At 41.4% G+C, this 13,117-nt stretch overlaps 1 protein-coding gene and 1 long non-coding RNA gene across 2 annotated transcripts in view; one reads left to right on the top strand and one right to left on the bottom strand.

Annotated features, from left to right (window-relative positions):
* Positions 1-506, bottom strand: part of LOC121037875 (uncharacterized) — a 40,363-nt gene extending 39,857 nt beyond the window's left edge. Inside the window, exon 1 of the long non-coding RNA XR_005794034.1 lies at positions 286-506. This is a non-coding gene — a long non-coding RNA (uncharacterized LOC121037875). The remainder of the gene's footprint in view (positions 1-285) is intronic.
* A 148-nt stretch (positions 507-654) lies between these two features.
* Positions 655-6,752, top strand: PCDH20 (protocadherin 20). The gene is made up of 2 exons (XM_040487402.1): positions 655-1,022; positions 2,065-6,752. The coding sequence occupies exons 1-2, from the start codon at positions 891-893 to the stop codon at positions 4,789-4,791; spliced, it is 2,859 nt and encodes a 952-aa protein (XP_040343336.1). The 5' UTR covers positions 655-890; the 3' UTR covers positions 4,792-6,752.
* Positions 6,753-13,117: the final 6,365 nt, after the last annotated feature.

Genomic DNA, 13,117 nt, shown 5'->3' on the forward strand with positions numbered 1-13,117 from the left:
TTTTTTTTTTTTTTTTTTTTTTTTTTTTTTTTTTTTACCTAAGCTTCAGTGAGTGAAAAAAGAAAATTCACCCGGAGAGAAGTATGTTCAAATTTCTTACAGGCAGAACTACTTGTGTTACCACACAATTGTTTCCACTCCCCCCCTTGGCTCTTCCCCTGGCCAGAAGCCACAACTGCTTCTAAAGTAGGACCACAAGGAAGACACCCAGAGACCCTGGCGCGTACAACTAGGAAACGCCACCAACAGCGAAGCTTCAAAATTAGAGCAGGTCAAATCCCTCACCGAATTCATAGGTTTGCTTTTCAGGCTCAGACCACCTTAGGAAGAGTTTGGGATTCCTTCCCTCCGCAGAGAAGAGCGGGTTTTCTCTCTCTGTTGCAAACACCGCCTGATCCAAGTCTCTCCGAAGAACTGGTGGCAGGAGCAAGCGTTTGGGGCTCGCGCCTGTGGCTGCTCTGTAGCGCCGACCTCCTCGCTCTCTCTATTCAGATATACAGAAGCAGGCTTATTTATTTATATATTTATTTATGCTAATTCGCCCTGTAGTGCTCGCAACCTGTGGACTTGAGCTGTGACTGGTGCGGCGAGGAGGGAGATCTGGTGGGCACGCGCTCCGGGGCCAGACCGGGTGGCGCCACGTCGCAGTCTTGAGAGGCAAGTCCCCCCGTTCCGGCTCCTCCGGCGGGGTCCGGACTCACCCACGTCCTGGGAAGGAAACCATGACCCTGCCCTTCAGCCCCGCGCCTTCCCGCCCCCCTTTCGCTCCCATCCTTAATTGACGAGCCAGTGACTATTGGCTGAAGTTCCCCAGCGATTTGCATGAACAGAGAGGGAGTGTCTTCTGCCGCCCTCCCGTCAGGAGCGCGCTGACTGCAGCCTCCCTGGGAATGCGCGGCCGAGGGAATGCGCGCAGCTCGCGGGCCCTGGCAGTGAGCTGGCGCCCGGCGACCTGGCACCCGCGCCTGGATATGGGGCGTCTAAGTCGTCCCAGGAGCAGCACCAGCCACAGAAGCCTGCCGGTAAGGGTTGGGGTCCAGACAAGTTGCGGAGCTGTGAGGCAGTTCCTACTCCTTGACGGTTTTTCGAACCTTTTACCTTAATCCAAACTTCACGGGAAGGTTGGGGGAGGGAAAGGGAGTTTGGGATAAGGTGTCTTCATTTTAGCAAGGAATCGGCTAGTCCTTGGGTCGGGAGAGGAAGTTTCTGAAATAGGAATGTAGGCAGATGAGGTGGGGGGAGGGGGTTATCGGCTTGAGACACAGGGGTGCGGAGATTATGTCCTGCTGCCGGCACCTGCTAGCACTGGCCGCTGTAATTGACAAATTGTTTTTGCGTAAGCATTTTCCGCCTTTCCTACTCTTCCCTTAGAGGAGGAGGATTAGTGAGGGCTTAATAGCAGGTGGAGATCCAGGTCCTTTCGGTTTGATAGATGAGAGCTAAAATGAAAATCACTTCTCTGACCCAAAGTGTTTATTTAATGGTGGGGGGGGGGGGGGTCCGAAGGAAACGTGTCACGATGTTTCCCGTATTATTATTACTGATATTGTTGTTGGCAGCGGTGGTTTCACAAAAAGGGATGTAGCACATTTCGCGTTCCGGGTACCTTAGTGGTAGAAACATTTCAATGGGAAATAAATTGATGAATCGCCCATCATCGCTCATTCCTCTCCACTACCAACCTTCTCCCTCTCCATAGCCTACCCCGGTGGTTTCCCTGCGGCGTTGCGCAGTCCCTGAGCGGAGTCCTCTCCACTCGGCCGCGTGTTTCCAGGGATGCTTTATGGCTTGGGATTCCGATTATTAACTCAATGAGGGTGCTGATGGGGAGCAGGGGAAAGGGGGGGGGTTGCAGAAACTGAACAGAAACATTAAGTTTTGGCGACAATGTTGCCCCAAAGATCTCCTTTACAGCAAGTTTCCTCTCCATCCCTCTCCGACTAGAGGGTTTGCCTTTGGGAACGGGGATGGGGGCAAATATGACCCCGTGACACTGGTTTCTGACTCCAATCTCCGTGTTCCCGCGTGTGTGTAACGAGCCTTCTCCCCTCCCCCCACTTTCAGCATCTCTTTCTGTTTTTCCTCTTCGTGGGACCCTTCAACTGCCTCGCAAGTTACAGCCGGGCCACGGAGCTTCTGTACAGCCTGAACGAGGGACTGCCGGCGGGGGTGCTCATCGGCAGCCTGGCCGAGGACCTGCGGCTGGTACCCCGAGCCGCCGGGAGGCAGAACCAGCTGCCGCAGCTGCCTGAGCGCACCCTGGCTGAGCGGAGCCCCCCTCTCTCCTTCAGCCTGGCTTCCCGGGGACTGAGTGGCCAGTACGTGACCCTAGACAACCGCTCCGGGGAGCTGCACACTTCTGACCAGGAGATTGACCGGGAGGCCCTGTGTCTAGAAGGAGGTGGAGGAGGTGCCTGGGGCGGCAGCATTTCCATCTCCTCCTCCCCTTCCTCTGACTCTTGTCTTTTGCTTCTGGACGTACTGGTCCTGCCTCAGGAGTACTTTCGGTTTGTGAAAGTGAAAATCGCAATCCGGGACATTAATGACAATGCCCCACAGTTCCCCGTTTCCCAAATCTCAGTTTGGGTGCCAGAAAATGCACCTGTAAACACCCGGCTGGCCATAGAGCACCCTGCCATGGACCCAGATATAGGCACGAATGGGGTGCAGACCTACCGTTTGCTGGACTACCATCGCATGTTCACCCTGGATGTGGAGGAGAATGAGAATGGGGAGCGCACTCCCTATCTAATTGTCATGGGACTACTGGACAGGGAGACCCAGGACCAGTATGTGAGCATCATCATAGCAGAGGATGGTGGGTCCCCACCACTGCTGGGCAGCGCCACCCTCACCATTGGCATAACTGACATTAATGACAATTGCCCTCTCTTCGCAGACTCACAAATCAATGTCACTGTGTTTGGGAATGCTACAGTGGGCACACCGGTTGCAGCTGTCCAGGCTGTGGATAGAGACTTGGGAACCAATGCTCAGATCACTTACTCATACAGCCAGAAAGTTCCACAGGCATCCAAGGATTTATTCCATCTGGATGAAACCACCGGAGTCATTAAACTTTTCAGTAAGATCGGGGGGAGTGTTCTGCAAACGCACAAGCTCACCATCCTTGCCAACGGGCCAGGCTGCATCCCCGCTGTGACCACGGCCCTGGTGACCATTATCAAAGTCATTTTCAGACCACCTGAAATTGTGCCTCGTTATATAGCAAATGAGGTGGATGGTATTGTTTACCTGAAAGAACTGGAGCCTATTAACACTCCAATTGCATTCTTCACCATAAGAGATCCAGAAGGTAAATACAAGGTGAACTGCTACCTGGACGGTGAAGGACCATTTCGGTTATCACCTTACAAACCATACAGTAATGAATATTTGCTGGAAACCACAAAACTTATGGACTATGAGCTACAGCAGTTCTACGAAATAGCTGTGGTGGCCTGGAACTCTGAGGGATTTCATGTCAAAAAAATTATTAAAGTGCAACTTTTAGATGACAATGACAATGCCCCTATTTTCCTGCAACCCTTGCTGGAACTAACCATTGAAGAAAACAACGCACCCAATGCCTTTTTGACTAAGCTATATGCTACAGATGCTGACAGTGGAGAGAGAGGCCAGGTTTCCTATTTTCTGGGACCTGATGCCCCATCGTATTTTTCCTTAGACAGTGTCACAGGAATTCTGACAGTTTCTACTCAGCTGGACCGAGAAGAGAAAGAAAAGTACAGGTACACAGTCAGAGCTGTTGACTCTGGGAAGCCACCCAGAGAATCAGTAGCCACTGTGGCTCTCACGGTGTTGGATAAAAATGACAACAGCCCTAGGTTCATCAACAAGGACTTCAGCTTTTTTGTGCCAGAAAACTTTCCAGGATATGGTGAAATTGGGGTAATTAGTGTAACAGATGCTGATGCTGGACGAAATGGATGGGTCGCCCTCTCGGTGGTGAACCAGAGTGATATTTTTGTCATAGACACAGGAAAGGGCATGCTGAGAGCCAAAGTCTCTTTGGACAGAGAGCAGCAGAGCTCCTATACTTTGTGGGTCGAAGCTGTTGACGGGGGCGAGCCTGCCCTCTCTTCAACTGCAAAAATCACAATTCTCCTTCTAGATATCAATGACAACCCTCCTCTTGTTCTGTTCCCTCAATCTAACATGTCCTACCTGTTGGTACTGCCTTCTACTCTGCCCGGCTCCCCAGTCACAGAGGTCTATGCTGTTGACAAAGACACGGGCATGAACGCTGTCATAGCTTACAGCATCATAGGAAGAAGAGGTCCTAGGCCCGAGTCCTTTAGGATTGACCCCAAAACTGGCAACATTACTTTGGAAGAGGCATTGCTGCAGACAGATTATGGACTCCATCGTTTACTGGTGAAAGTGAGCGATCATGGTTATCCCGAACCTCTCCACTCCACGGTTATGGTGAATCTATTTGTCAACGACACTGTCAGTAACGAGAGCTACATTGAGAGTCTTTTAAGAAAGGAACCAGAAATTAACATAGAGGAGAAAGAACCACAGATCTCCATAGAACCAACTCACAGGAAAGTCGAGTCTGTGTCCTGTGTGCCTACCTTAGTAGCTCTGTCTGTAATAAGCTTGGGTTCTATCACACTTGTAACAGGGATGGGCATATACATCTGTTTAAGGAGAGGGAAAAAGCATCACAGGGAAGACGAAAATTTGGAAGTACAAATTCCACTCAAAGGAAAAATCGACTTGCATATGAGAGAGAGGAAACCAGTGGCTATTTCTAATATTTGACATTTCATTGTGGAATAACCCAGAGATGTTTTCACTGACTTGGGGTAGTCTCATCACCTAAACAAGAGTGTGTAGATGGCAGTTCCAATGGAGGACAACTAATTTATAACTTGTACTATATTGTAAATAAGCTGTTTACAGGTTTTTAAATTCAAAATCAGAGGTTATAAAATGTGTACAGCATTTTCTAATGAAAATTAGTACTAACAGCTATAGAGAACTGTTATAAAAAAAAAAAAAAGCTTGGACATGATTTGCAGCTTTCATTCACCAAGCAGATTGGTAGAACCTGGGAATAAGGTAAGAAAATGGTACATTGCATTTTTTTTGTCTAAAAAGTCCTTTAGCCACAAGAGGGCATCAACTACTCCTTTGCAGGGAACAGTTTTGAGGTATTGTACATGACAGTTGTTGTACATGAAATTAATGAAAGAGTATATTTTAAATATATTGTTTTTAACATTTAAGAAATATGACATTGAAATAAATTGAATTTCACTGCACTTAAATGTATGATAAGAAAGAAAAGAAATGCATTTGTAAACAGAATGTTTATTACCTCACAAGTACATCTTGTATAGTTTGAAAGAGAAGGCATTAACAAAGAAGCGTAATTTCTCTTTAGCAAGGGTGAAAACATGGCCACGTGTTAAGGATTTGACCTGCTGAAGAGTATTTCACTTTCCATGTACTCAGATTGCTTTCTGTTTGCTTTACCACTGCACTTGCTATTACTACAGGGGAAATGTATATATTCTCCCTTCCAAACATTGTAACTGGAAATTGTGTCCAAGGAAAACAGCCAGGAGCAAAGAAATGTTTCAATCTTTAGTTGCTTTGTAGGTGTTCACGACATTTTGGTGCTTTGACAACTTGTCAGGTATACTTTATGCTTGGGTTATATATATTAGGTTTTTATGTTCTTGGACTCATTTATCACATGAGTAAGTAAAAATCATATTAAAACGGAATTATTCTAGATGCTAGTGAGCACTACTGGTTGTTTTAGTTGGGCCCCTTATATAAAAGTTATACTTCTTTTTTTGTTGTCGTTTAGGTTTGTTGGCCACCATTTCTGGCTTCCTTCCTTTGGCTTTGGATTAGGTCCAAGAGTTTATTTGTAAGCCCAGCAGCAGATTGCTTTGATAACTTAGCTTTTACTGAATCCTTTGCAATGAAGCAGGCTGGTTCCTCGGTGATTGATCTCTTTCACTTCATTGTGTGAGCTGGGAATTTTATTTTATAGGAGAGCTATAGTAAAATATCTGTGTAAACAAGGAATGTGTTAGCTTAAGCTGGACCATTCTACTTTTTGGCATCATGTGTCTGTACTGTACCAAACGTGTTTATATGTCTGCAAATTAAAGGTATATATTTTCATAATTTCTTTCTCATTTTTACCATTTTATATTTGAACACAGGCTTGTACTTTCACTGAAGTGCCTGTTATTGGCATTTGTTTGCTTTTAGAGATAAATGTGGGTACAGTATAAATATTCTGTTTGCTAGAGTTTATATTAAACTAATTCATTACTCAATTAAACATTGGGTAAAGCATTGAATATGTGTGTGTGTGTGTATGTATGTGTATGTGGGTGTGTATATATGTGTGTGTGTGTGTGTGTGTATATGTGTGTGTATATATATATATACATATATATATAAAATAGAGGGTATGCCTATATGTTTCACAGAAGTTCACATGAGAATTTATACCCATGCATGTGCACATGCATATTAATTTTTGATTTAGTATCAGCTATAAACATTCATCTTACTACATGCTTATAACAAATCCTCTGTTAGCTATGTTACAATAGCTTTCAATACATTTTAAAAATACATTGCAAAAAAAACTGAATGCAAACACCCAAGATCTTTTGAATTTGTATTAACTCATTTTTCTTGTTTTCTTCAGTTTGACAATTTGAATAAGTATAGGAGGCAGTACTGCTTGTTAAAAAAAAAAGGAAATATATTTTTATTGAAAAATTCCTTTTGTATGAGAGGCACCTGAGCTAAGAAACTAAGATCATTTAACCCCCAAAACTTTTCATTCCTAACAGATCTATAGCAATGGAGGAATCCACCCTCTACCATTTTTATACCTTATTTCTCTTTTTTAAAGGAAGGAACTATGTATGAAACAAGTGGTGATATTAATTTTAAAAAATCCTCCAGAGTGCAGTGGTGTCAACAGGAGTATAAGTAACAAAATATTTTATTTATTTCTAAATTTGAAGACCGTTTTTGTGTTTCGGGGTATAGACTTCATCTCTAGCATGAGAGATGCCTGTAACATTAATAAAAAGACATATTTCTGAATAACGTCTTGTGCCAGGATTTCCTTTACAAAACCATCTCCTTCACATTAAAAATATTTATAACAAGGAAAGTTAAAGCAAATTAAGCTCAAAGATAAAAGCCCCTTTTTACTAACACCTTGTGCTAGCACAGTTGCCAAAATGTATGCTAATCATGTCAATGTTGCTAGTTGAGCTGGCACAAAAATAAATGTTCCATTCATTAAAACCCTAATATCCATTTAACAGTTTGAGAACCAGTGAGTCCTCTTTGCCCAATTTAATGAAGAGATTGCTCTGATCTTTGCACTGCCAAATCCATTCTTAGACTACTGAGAAAATTGTTCATTAATTTGGATTGGGAAACTTAAAACCAACGTAGCAATTTCAGCTACAGGGGAAAAAACAATTTCCGTTACTTGAATCTTTAGAGTCATTCCCTGACCCTATTAAAAAAAAAAAAAAAAAAGTTTTCCTGGCAGTAACACTTCTATCAATGGTGGTTACAAAGGAAGAAAGAAAAATAGATCCTTTTAAAATAATTTTGTAGTATGAGTGTATTAAAAACAAAATCCAAATCCTTTGTATTTTGGGTGTTCTGCATGTGTTTTATGAAACCAACAAGCATGATCTTGCTATGAAATTATACCACCGAAGCCGTATTAGACACAGTATGAAGTTGCCTTGATTTCAGTAAGATAGTTCATAAGGCTTCTAATTCGTACTCCCAGAAAATGTTTCAGTTAACAACCATAAAAGGAGGAACTGTATGCAATCCTCTCCTGAGTCTCTGGAGACTCGGGTTCCAATCTCTCCTTGAAGCAGGGAAGATTCTGTGGGGTCCTGACCTTTGAAAGACAATGGAGAATGTGAGGAAAGACAGTACTGAACATGTGGCGCTTTTTGACCCAACATTGGGCAGCCTCAGCTCACAGAGGCCAGATAAATAGATGTCTGAGCCTTCCCTTCCGTCTAAAGTAGTTTCACACTCACTCCAAGAATGCAGCCAATTGCTGCAAAATACCATTTTGCTGACTTGTGCAATCTCTACCTAGCAATGTGCCTTTACAGTGTGAGTTGTAAATAGATATTTATTAAAATGTAGAAAATTGACAGTCATGCAAATAGGCTTAAAGCAGGAAAAACATGAATTAAAAAAATTGGTAATGCCTGAGGAGAGTTAGACCTGAGGAAAAAGACCCACTGTAATGTCTTTTCTAGTTGCTTCTGTATCTGGTAAGAAAAAAATCATACATATTTTTCAGATCAATATATACATATGTACACACATGTGCATACATATATGCACACAGTCCATAATAATTTTTCAAATGTCAGTCATTGTACAAAGTTGTTTTTAAAATGGTAGCATTTTTTTCTCTGATAAACCCCCAGATTGGGAATGTATTCCTTTAAGGGTGTAGGACAAAACTGGATGAACTTTTAAGACTTAGCCCACTAATGTCAAAAGGTAAGAATACTGCAATGATTAAAAAAAAATCAGGCATTCATTCCATTTATATTTTAGTTCTTTCATTTCATTTTATTTCAATCCAAGATAGTTAACATATAGTGTAATAATGATTTCAGGAATAGAATTTAGTGATTCATCACTTACATACAACACCCAGTGCTTATCCCAACAAGTGCTCTCTTTAATGCCCATCACCCATGCAGCCCATCCCCCCACCTAACACCCCTCTAGCAACCTTCAGTCTTATGGTTTGCCTCCTTCTCTGTTTATATCTTATTTTTCCTTCTCTTCCCCTATGTTCATCCGTTTTGTTTCTTAAATTCCACATATGAGTGAAATCATATGATATTTGCCTTTCCCAGATTTATTTCACTTCGCATAATACATTCTACTTCCATCCATGTTGTTGCAAATGGCAAGATTTAATTCTTCTTAATTGCCAAGAAATATTCCGTATACCATATCTTCTTTACCCATTCATCAGTCACTGGGCATTTGGGCTCTTTCCACAATTGGGCTATTGCGATAGCACTGCTATAAACATCGGGGTGTATGTGCCCCTTCAAATCAGCAATTTTGTATCCTTTGGATAAATAATTAGTAGTGCAACTGCTGGGTCGTAGGGCAGTTCTATTTTTAATTTTTTGAGGAACCTCCATACTGTTCTCCATAGTGGCTATACCAGTTTGCATTCTCACCAGCCGTGTAAATGGGTTCCCCTTTCTCTGCATCCTTGCCAACATCTGTTGCTTCTTGAGTTGTTCACTTTAGCCATCCCGACAGGTGTGAGGTGGTATCTCATTGTGCTTTTAATTACTAGGGATTTAACTGAGAACAAGACAGAGTCTTCGACCCTTGATAACTTTAGATTACAATGCAGAAGCCCATTAAGAAAACAATCAATCCCAAAACAACGTGTGGGATAAATGCCTACCCCCAGGATGCCAAATGGACAGCACCTACCCCAATCTTAGAAAGTACTGGCTTCCCAAAGGAGGCAGGTTTCTAATTTGGAGCTTCTCAACGTTTATTTATTTTTGGGACAGAGAGAGACAGAGCACGAACGGGCGAGGGGCAGAGAGAGAGGGAGACACAGAATCGGAAACAGGCTCCAGGCTCTGAGCCATCAGCCCAGAGCCTGACGCGGGGCTCGAACTCACGGACCGCGAGATCGTGACCTGGCTGAAGTCGGACGCTTAACCGACTGCGCCACCCAGGCGCCCCAAATTTGGAGCTTCTCAAAGGAGGTGATATCTAATTTAAAACCGTAGCCAGGGGAAGTTGGCAGAAACAGAAAGAAGGGTATTCAAGGAAGAGGGAATAATGTACAGGCACACAGGCAAAAGTGAGCATGTCATGATTGAAGACTTCTAGTATTTGTGGTTGAAGGGATGAAGAGAATCAACCCTGAGCTTGGAGCTGTCGGTGTACCTCAGGTAATGAAGGGGGCCTCTGTGTCACACTCGGAGCTTGCAATTTGATCCCAAAGGTATCTTTGGGTATCCCAAAGGGAACTTCGAAGATTTTGGTCAAGGAATTTATGTTTTAAAAAGATCATCTTGGGGCACCTGGGTGACTCAGTCGGTTAAGCATCCAACTATTGGTTTTGGCTCCGGACATGATGTCACAGTTTTGTGAGTTCAAGCCCCACATCAGGCTGTGTTCTGACAATGCAGAGCCTGCCTGGGATTCTCTCTCTGTGCCCCTTCCCCTCTTGTGTGCACTCTCTCTCTCTCTCTCTCTCTCTCTCTCTCTCTCTCTCTCAAAATAAATAAATAAACTTTATAAAAAGATCATTTGGCCATGTATAAAGCTTGTGTTGAAGATGATTCTAGAGACTCACTACAAGAGGTACTGACAATTTAAGGGAAAGATCAGGCCTTCAATCAGGGAATATAAAAGAGATATTCTATAATATGGAATACAGCCGGTAAGTAATTTTTAGCTGATAAAGCTATAAACTAAAGCTATAAACTTGTGATACCAATAGAAATGGAAATATACATGTGAGAGACCAGAAAATTCACAATTTTCAGGTTTTCAGGCCTATTTTACAAATTTGAAAAGGAGAGGGAACTCATTCACTAACCATTAAATGAGCAATGAAAGCATTGGAGCTATAACCCCCTTTCTAATGTTGGGTTTTATGACACAGATGGAATTATAAAGGCACTAATATACCCAGTTTATTTCGTATTGATGACTGTCAATTCTATTCAATTTAACAAACATCGTGGGCCCATGTGGTAGATATCCCAACAAGAAGCTGACCTCATGACGAATATTTTATCTATTTGCTTGTAGTTGCCCTAAACATCTCCAGAGGCGGAAGAGTCATGTCAAAAATTTATGGAAAAAGACAACAAAATGTCAAATGGACAAATAAGACGCAAATATAATTTCATGTGTTGTGTGCGTATCAAGAAACAGTGAAATGTCTCTTGCAGGCAATTCTGAACAAGATCCAGAAACGAGGAGCCTGTGAAATGGGTACCTAGGGTGAAGAAGTACATAGGTCTTGAGGTTTAACATCATTTTTGGATGAAAGAAGTCATATAACATATCTTATGCCTCAGTTTATCTTGTGTAAGTGATTAATTTACTAGTATCTAGTGCTCACTGGTGGGAGTTTCAAACCCTGGCTCAATAAACACAGAGCAGATGTTAAAACAGTATTGTATGCAGTCCTAGATTCAAGAAAAGTCACTGTCCTGTCTTCCAAAAAGTTGTCCTCCTAAGACTCGTCGGCATGGAAATTATGAACTTGCTCTATCTCATAGTGAAATTTTGAAAATAAATGAATTTGTGTAAAATATTTCACACAAGTGAAGTGCTCCTCAAAAAGTAACTATTATTACTGCTATTGGAATTAACTAATGTGTTGTGAAGCTGTCTTAGCAGTTTGTCCACTCATTCTTCCATTGGATTCATTGAATCAGCATTTTTATTTTACAACAAAAATCCATAAATTGATAATGTTTTAGATTGAAGGCCCATATACTCAAAGCAATCTACTATACTTATCCATTTCTTAAGCCCTCTGACTTTTTTTCCCCTTTTATCTTACAATGAGTTCATATGTTCTTTTTCATTTGGAAATCTCATGAGGGACCAGGGCTTTGATTCAAATGGTCAGACCATGGAACTTTAGAGATACTTTCATTCAACCCTCTGATTTTACAGTTTAAAAACTTAAGACATAGAATATCAAGAAAAAATTTTTGACAACTTAAGGAGTTAGAAGAAAAACCAGGAATCATGAATGTAAAAAATATTCAAAATCCTATTTAGAAAAGTAGTTACTTTCTTTTTCTTCAACTATTTCCCTTAAAACATGTACTTCAATTTTACCTTCATCAGAAAGTTTAACCAAAGTGTTATACTTACAGAGACAATACCAAAAGTAAAAAAATAAAACAACAACAAAAAAAACAAAAAACAAAAAACAGAACAAAAAAATTCTCTGAGATGAAATCTCATCTAACAATGAGGTCAATCAAAACTAATTATTCATTTGAATTATTAAGAATCATGCATCTTCCCTGCATGCACTAGGTGAAAAAATAGACACAAGTTTAAAGATAAAGTTATTAACATTAAAATTTTTCTAAAAAGATAAAGTTACTCCTCATAAAGAGAAAAATATAGAAAGTTATAAAATTATATATCTGACAAATGTAATATTTGCAAGAAAATAGTAAGAAAACATAAAACATTAAGAAGTTAAAGAATAGGGAAGAATAAGCAAGGACAATTTTATGAGCCCTACAGAAATATAGAAGGAATACAATTTATTTAAAATATGGGAATAAATGTTTACTTATGCAAAATTCCTGTATATATTATAGAAAATGTAAGTCCAAGTGTGGATAAAGGGATATGACTGATTTAAAAAAATTTTTTTAACGTTTATTTGTTTTTGAGACAGAGAGACAGAGCATCAATGGGGGAAGGTCAGAGAGAGAGGGAGACACAGAATCTTAAAGAGGCTCCAGGCTCTGAGCTGTCAGCACAGAGCCCGACGCAGGGCTCAAACTCACAGACCGCGAGATCACGACCTGAGCTGAAGTCAGACACCCAACCGACTGAGCCACCCAGCCACCCCGGGATATGACTGATTGTAAAATGAAGATGACCAGGCTTACATATATAGTAAGGTAAACGAGGGTAAACCCAGAATGGCTGAATGTTAAGAACTCATTAAATCACAAACTTTACAACCTCAACGGAACTTTGTATTATTGTCCTTCTCCTTACAGTTTTGGAGACCATTTCCTGAAGCTGCAACAAAGATAAAAACTATTATCGTTAACTATTTGTTTACTAGACACATTTAATAAACATGACTAGGCCATGCCTAATACATGCAAGACATTGTGCTAGGCACAATGGTAAGTTTTCTTCCATCTTCAAAAAGATTACTCCCCTGTTTGGGGGAAACTAATATAAACCACACAAATATAGAAATGAATATGCTGCTTCTCCCCTCTACTCCTCACCTGTTCCTCTTACGTGTGTACCTCTATCAGAGACACAAGGGTCATGATAG

This window comes from Herpailurus yagouaroundi, unplaced genomic scaffold (assembly GCF_014898765.1).
Source record: "Herpailurus yagouaroundi ecotype Mexico unplaced genomic scaffold, PumYag 164, whole genome shotgun sequence".
Lineage (NCBI taxonomy): Eukaryota > Metazoa > Chordata > Mammalia > Carnivora > Felidae > Herpailurus > Herpailurus yagouaroundi.

What these genes read in the sequence shown, in the direction of transcription:
- PCDH20 (XM_040487402.1), top strand. Translation starts at nt 891, where the DNA reads ATGCGCGGCCGAGGGAATGCGCGCAGCTCGCGGGCCCTGGCAGTGAGC. An exon ending in CCAGCCACAGAAGCCTGCCG is followed by an intron (nt 1,023 to 2,064) that starts GTAAGGGTTGGG and finishes CCCCACTTTCAG; the next exon opens with CATCTCTTTCTGTTTTTCCT.